This window comes from Oncorhynchus gorbuscha, linkage group LG12 (genome assembly GCF_021184085.1).
Source record: "Oncorhynchus gorbuscha isolate QuinsamMale2020 ecotype Even-year linkage group LG12, OgorEven_v1.0, whole genome shotgun sequence".
Lineage (NCBI taxonomy): Eukaryota > Metazoa > Chordata > Actinopteri > Salmoniformes > Salmonidae > Oncorhynchus > Oncorhynchus gorbuscha.
Window position 1 is genome coordinate 65,630,223 of NC_060184.1, and position 7,725 is coordinate 65,637,947.

The 7,725-nt window shown below is 42.4% G+C and overlaps 1 protein-coding gene across 1 annotated transcript in view; it reads left to right on the forward strand.

Annotated features, from left to right (window-relative positions):
• Positions 1 to 7,725, forward strand: part of LOC123990403 (trichohyalin-like) — a 144,632-nt gene that overhangs the window by 3,619 nt on the left and 133,288 nt on the right. The window contains exon 3 of the mRNA XM_046290958.1: positions 4,354 to 4,482. Coding sequence (XP_046146914.1) covers positions 4,354 to 4,482 — 129 coding nt within the window. The remainder of the gene's footprint in view (positions 1 to 4,353; positions 4,483 to 7,725) is intronic.

Genomic DNA, 7,725 nt, shown 5'->3' on the forward strand with positions numbered 1-7,725 from the left:
GGAAAATACCAGAAAATAATCTAATGGCTTTAGAAGCTTCTGGTAGGCTAATTGACATAATTTCAGTCAATTGGAGGTTGTGGATGTATTTCAAGGCCTACCTTCAAACTCAGTGCCTCTTTGCTTGACATCATGGGAAAATCAAAAGAAATCAGCTAAGACCTCAGAAAAAAAATTGTAGACCTCCACAAGTTTGGTTCATCCTTGGGAGCAATTTCCAAATGCCTGAAGGTACCACGTTCATCTGTACAAACAATATTACCCAAGTATAAACACCATGGGACCACGCAGCCGTCATATTACTCAGGAAGGAGACACGTTCTGTCTCCTAGAGATGAACGGACTTTGGTGTGAAAAGTGCAAATCAATCCCAGAACAACAGCAAAGGACCTTGTGAAGATGATGGAGGAAACAGGTACAAAGTATCTATATCCAATATTGACATAACCTGAACGGCACCTCAGCAAGGAAGAAGCCACTGCTCCAAACCCGCCATAAAAAAGCCAGACTACGGTTTGCAACTGCACATGGGGACAAAGATCATACTTTTTGGAGAAATGTCTTCTGGTCTGATGAAACAAAAATAGAACTGTTTGGCCATAATGACCATCATTATGTTTGGGGGATAAAGGGGGATGCTTGCAAGCCGAAGAACACTATCCCAACCGTGAAGCATGGAGGAGGCAGCATCATGTTGTGGGGTTGCTTTGCTGCAGTAGGGACTGGTGCATTTCACAAAATAGATGACATCATGAGGCAGGATAATTGTGGATATATTGAAGCAACATCTCAAGACATCGTTCAGGAAGTTAATGCTTGGTCGCAAATGGGTCTTCCAAATGGACAATGACACCAAGCATACTTCTGAAGTTGTGATAAATTGGCTTAAGGACAACAACGTCAAGGTATTGGAGTGGCCATCACAACGCCCTGACCTCAATCCTATAGAATATTTGTGGGCAGAACTGAAAAAGCGGGAGCGAGCAAGGAGGCCTACAAACCTGATTCAGTTACACCAGCTCTGTAACGAGGAATGGGCCAAATTCACCCAACTTATTGTGGGAAGCTCGTGGAAAGCTACCTGAAACGTTTGACTCAAGTTAAACAATTTAAAGGCAATGCTACCAAATACTAATTGAGTGTATGTAAACCTTTGACCCACTGGGAATGCGATGAAAGAAATAAAAGCTGAAATGAATCATTCTCTCTACTATTATTCTGAGATTTCACATTCTTAAAATAAAGTGGTGATCCTAACTGACCTAAGACAGGGAATTTTTACTAGGATTAAATGTCAGGAATTGTGAAAAACTGAGTTAAAATGTACTTGACTAAGGGGTATGTAAACTTCCGACTTCAACTGTATATCACAACATTTTATTTGTTTTTTTAAGTAACTCTAATGCTAGAAAAGGTTGGAGACCCCTCTATTAGGCTGTGTATTATAGGACTGCTAAAGTGAATCTAAGCGACCATGAAACATTCCATCGGAGTTGACCCTTATCAGTAAGTGGTTGCACAGATTTAGATAAAGCATTCAAATTCAAATGTAGTGTCAACGTAACCACCAATTGCTTTCCTAAAATTGGTCAACGGCTGATCATTAGGTTATGGACAGGTTGCGGCCGTGTTTTTCTATTTTCTAATGGTTGTCAATTTTAGATTCATATAGCCTATATCGCAGCTGTCTCTATATCTCCCCCTTGAAACTTTACTTGTCAATTTATATGATACAGTAGGCTATTCATTTAGCATTGTCCTATAATGGTAGACTCATTTTTGATATTCTACAGAAAGGATTTGAAGCTAAGGCAAGGTTTTTAATACGTTTTGGGGAAAGGAGAAATGTGATTATGTGTCTTGAGTGAGATACGCCGCATGCGTCTGTAATGAATAATGTGTCCTTTAGGTGGGTGGTTGCGTGTGTACGAGTTTGCTAATTCTCTATGTCCATTCAGAAAGTTGCCTAAAATAAGCCCAACCTGTCTGGACTTAATCTCTTTAATCAGATAGACAGACAGATAACTGTAGGTAGCAAGCATCATGCTGGTCAGCAGCATACTGTATGTGCGAGCAATGACTACGTGCCAGTTTTCCGTTTCCTCTCATTAAATGGGGTGCAACTAAATCAAACGTAACCAAGCTCCTTTCATTTTTCCAGTAGTAGGCTATAGGATCTTTCTCTCTTTACTGCGTCCTCTCTAGGTCACGTTGAACAACATATTGCCACTGAGAATGACCGCAGCAGCGTTGGTGACGTTATGTAAATGTATGTGCATATCGGACTTGCTGTGGATGGTTTAGTGTGCCAAAATTGGAATCTGTATTTTTGGGGAATTCAGACGAAGAGATTGCAACACTGTTGTTGAGAAAAGGCCTTTATTCTTAACAAAACAGCCCAATAGAGAAATGTAACAATATAATTGTGAGAGTATGAGGCTGAGATACATGTCTTTGTGACATGCTTAGTTCACCAGACAGGCAGAGAATAATACCAAACTTTGGACCTTCAGGTAAAAAGCTTCACAATACCATTCATAATAAGCAATTGTATGCTAATTTTTACTCACAGGTTGAGAAGTTCAACATGCTTGCCTTTCTCCTGGTTAATCCATTTCCTTAAGACTCCAATAGAGCATTATCCTCTGTGATTGAATAGGTTATATAATATGCTTTAGCTGTCAGGTGTAAAAAGCTGAGGACATATGGGATTTCTTCTCAATACTTTTTTAGAATAGATTGTATAAACAAGATGGTCACCATAGTGACCTTATGGTATTGTATATATTGTGGTGTTCTAGAATACCATACATTGTCGTTCTGGTCTCCTGAGAGAGTTTTACATACACAACACTAATCACGTTATATTATTCTATCACACACACACATCACTTACCAAGTATTACAGGAAAGGTCAAGTGGTCAGACGGCGCCGTCTTTATAGGACTGAGGTCAGAGAGATGTAATTCTTTGTATCCGTTTTCCTTTTCAAATGTATCAATTTCTTTCCTTTGTCCTTTTATCTCTTATTCGTGGAAATGTGATTTTCCCTTGTAGAAAATGAATCAAAGATATGTTTTTCCTTCTCAGCAATGATTGAATGATCCTTTTCAGATTGCAGTAGGGCTAGCAGTGTGTTGTAAGACAGAGATCGTAACCTTCATAACCCCTGATCATGTGTGTGGGCCTAAATCCTTCATCCATTAAATATGAATACTATCTCTCTCATTATGTTGCTAGTGACTGTTTAGCATGCACATAGCTGATCTATATGTTTTAGTTATTAATGAATAGCCATATATTGAATGGTTCACTTCTGTGTATTTGTGTTGGTGCTGTTTCTTGAGGGGTAAACTAACTCCATTGACAATGACCGACTGCGCTTCCATAGGTCTGTTGTTTTTCTTGTTGAGTTGTGAAGACATCTTTCCCAATATGGATGAATATACACCTGTCTTAAGGGCACTTGTACATCAAAGCAAAAAGTATTTGGCTGAATTCTCACCCCAAAATGCATGTTTTAGAATGATCCCAGACTAGTGTCCATCCAATAAGAAGTCCATCTTCTATCCCCTTGCCTTTGTCTGGCTATGGATTAGTACAGGCCTCTGTTCTTTGTTCCAGGTCCATTTGTTCTGTCATCCCTGCATACTAACATACTATTTAGATGATTTGAATAAAGTGCTTATATTCCAGGAACGATACCAGTCCTTACAGTGTATAGTTATACAACTTACAACAGACTGTGTAGTAACCTAACAAATACACTGCAGCAAATAATACAGCATTATTCACATTTATTCTGGTTTATTAGTCAGGTAACTAGATTTCCAGTCATTCAGCGAGGTATAAAGTTCTGTTGATGTTCTCTAGTCTCTGTAGAGTGGATCCGGTGGTCAATTAGATTGTCAGTAAGGAATGAACTGTGCCAAACAGTATATTACACACTTGTCCCCTGACTGTTGGGTAGGCATCCCTCTACTAATGTCCATAATTGGAAATTAAACCGATTGCTGAGCATTTAGAGCTACTTATGTGCTATTCTACAATGTAAACTATGCAATGAGCAGTGTAATATGAGAGGCAATGCCTGATTGAATGGTTGTAATATATTTTCTAATTTAAGTAGCAGTAATGTTGTGTTCTAATGGTTTTAACAGAGTTTTCTGTCCTGTGGTGTTTTTTAAATGAGCTGTAACACATCAATCCACTCTCTCCATACTTCAGTGTGAATTACTGAAGCAGTGTATTTTCTGTGCTCCAGTTTGTATTGCCTATTTGTAGAAGAAAGCATTAGCATATCATTATTATAGGATCCAGTGGATGAAGTATACTTCTTTGTGGTTTTGTCAGGCTCTGGAGCAGCAGAGGAGGTTTCTGGAGGAGAGTGTGTGTAGTCTGCGCTCTGAGAACCGGGACCTGAAGACTGACATGGATTCCCTCACAAACTTCATCCAACAAGCCAGACACCAACACACCTTGGTTGGAAATTTTAATCTTCCTCTCTCTCTCTCTCTCTCTCTCTGTCTCTGTCTCTCTCTCTGTCTCTCTCTCTGTCTCTCTCTCTGTCTCTCTCTCAATTCAATTCAAGGGCTTTATTGGCATGGGAAACATGTGTTAACATTGCCAAAGCAAGTGCTGTCTCTGTCTCTCTCTGTCTCTCTCTCTCTCTCTCTCTCTCTTAGCTGTCTTCTTCCCTGTTTGTCTCTCAATCTTTGTCCCTACACCCTAACTCGCTCCATATAAACAAATAGTCTTATCAAAGCTCATTTTTCTCCCTAAGCATCGTGTGTGAATGTTAATTCCCTCTGCTTGGCTCTGGCCCTGGGGGCAGTAGAGGACAGTTCAGATCACTGAGGGATCAGGGGAGATCAGTAGAGATTGGAACACATCATTAGGGATCAGTTGATCCCTCTTTGATCCGTTGATCCTGTCCATTGACCACTCCCACTTTCCCACCCCAGAATGACCATCCTAGACCTATCCCATCCCATGCCCTTAGGGTAGCAGTTGCCCTTAGGCCTAAAACTAGAATCACCCCTAATCTTTAGGGAGGAAAATACTAAATTGACCTTAGATGAAAGTTTGTACTGCTCTTCTCCACAATTCTTAACCTATTCATTTCCCATCCCCTCTTTCTGGGTAAAAGCATTTCTCCTGTTTGGGTCCTTGGATGACCGGAGATAGGACACCCTATCCCCGAGGTTTTCTGTCTCTTCTGCATCTGTCAAACCCTGTGACAGCCATATGGCTTGTAGACATCAGCCATAGAAATGAGGGAGAGGGAGGGAGAGGGAGGGAGGGAGGGAGAGAGAGAGGGAGGGGAGGGAGGGAGGGAGAGAGGGAGGGAGGGAGGGGGAGGGAGAGAGAGAGAGGAGGAGAGAGAGAGAGAGGGAGGGAGGGAGAGGGAGGGCGGGAGGGAGAGAGAGAACAAAAGGGGTCATGGGGTTGCGATCGTTGATTATGCTAATACGGTTGTTAATGACTTTAGCTTTGAGTGATAATTGATCGGGATCATTAGCATATTAACTCTGGGATGGTCTGTAATGGATGCCCTCCCTGAACCCTGCAATAATGAACTAATTAGACTAATTAAAATCAATAGAGGTGTCAATAAAAGGTTAGGGCTCAGGGACCACTCTATATCTGTAAGGAGGAAAAAAGGGAGAGATGGGGATAGACAATTAACAAAGAAAGAGAGAGAGAGATTTGCTGACAAAGAAAGAGAGAGAGGGGGTGAAATGGACACTGCAGTCAGAGAGAGAATGAACTAATGAACGAGAGCTACGCAGAGAGAGCGAGAGACAGAATGAACTAATGAGCGATAGCGAGAAAGACAGAGAGGGTTTCTAATGCTGATTGATGTGGTCTTGACGGTGGTTAGGTGAATAAATGGCTTGTAGCAGGCCAGGCAGCATTACTCTGGCAAGGGTTGGGGGGGACTAAGTGCTTTGTAAGGTCAACCATGAGGCCCAACTTACATATGTACTGGCCTGCCCTTATAAACCTCTGTTCATATATCAGGACGGGATGGACACAGAGAGGGTTCCCTTCTCACAGAGTAGAAGGGAAAACGCTAGCCTTGTGTTGGGCTATACTTCTCAATGGGAAAGATTGCAAAAGAGATTCTAGAAACATTGCAGGAATTTGTTTGTTTCAGTGATGAGGCTACATTCAGTTGAGTGTATTTTGGAAATGGTTATGAACATGTAACAACCTATTTAAATGACTGATGAAAATGACTTTACCAAACTACAAATAGAGCCAAGTATTGGGTTTTTGTCTCCCTTTTTCTTACAGGACAAATACATCCAGGTTGTGTAAATAAGACTGTCTACTTCCTGCAATCATCATGTTTTATCTTTCAATCCCATTTACATCATTTGATGATTCACGTTGGTCTCTCCTTTGTTTTCTTCCATGCCACATTGATTCCACCTCTCCATCTTAAAACAAAGCCGAAGATGGGATGAGTGTGTAAAGAGAGGGCTATTTTTTTACAGGAGGGGGGAAGGGGAGAAAGGAGGTATGAAGGAGGACAGAGTGGGGGAAGGAGAGGGTAGGGAGAGTGAGGAGAGAAGGAGGTATGAAGGAGGACAGTGGGGAGAAGGAGAGGGTGGAGAGGGGAGGAGAGGAGGAGGTATGAAGGAGGACAGTGGGGAGAAGGAGAGGGTGGAGAGAGGGGAGGAGAGGAGGATGTATGAAGGAGGACAGTGGGGAGAAGGAGAGGGTGGAGAGAGGGGAGGAGAGGAGGAGGTATGAAGGAGGACAGAGTGGGGGAAGGAGAGGGTGGAGAGAGGGAAGAGAGGTGGAGGACAGACTAGGGGAAGGAGGGAACACAGAGAGGAGAGAAGGAGGAGGACAGAGTAGGAAGGAGGGACCACAGAGAGGAGATAAGGAGGAGGACAGAGTGTAGGAAGGAGGGACTACAGAGAGGAGAGAAGGAGGAAGACAGTGTGTAGGAAGGAGGGACTACAGAGAGGAGAGAAGGAGGATGACAGAGTGGAGGAAGGAGGGAACACAGAGAAGGAGGAGGAGAGAGTGGAGGAAGGAGGGAACACAGAGAGGAGAGAAGGATGAGGACAGAGTGGAGGAAGGAGGGAACACAGAGGAGAGAAGGAGGAAGACAGAGTGGAGGAAGGAGGGAGCAGCATTAGAGGATGAAGGTCTGGAAAAGTCTGACCTGATTTGGTACTTAATTGCTTCTCTGACCTTGACTGGCCACTTTCAGCCTCAAACTCCTTTCCCCCCCTCCATGGTTTATTTTTTCCTCTCTTGGAACTGTAGATATCCCTTCTCCACAATATTGAATAGTTTCCTACTTCCCTTCATTCTTTCTTTCCACGACTCTGAAAGGAAACACATCTATCCCAGTGTCTTATCATTTATGATCACGACTCTGAAAGGAAACACATCTATCCCAGTGTCTTATCATTTATGATCACGACTCTGAAAGGAAACACATCTATCCCAGTGTCCTATCATTTATGATCACGACTCTGAAAGGAAACACATCTAGCCCAGCGTCCTATCATTTATGATCACGACTCTGAAAGGAAACACATCTATCCCAGTGTCCTATCATTTATGATCACGACTCTGAAAGGAAACACATCTATCCCAGTGTCCTATCATTTATGATCACGACTCTGAAAGGAAACACATCTATCCCAGTGTCCTATCAGTAGTGGATTAGGGAAGGAAGGGTGGGTCCATGTCTCCTTG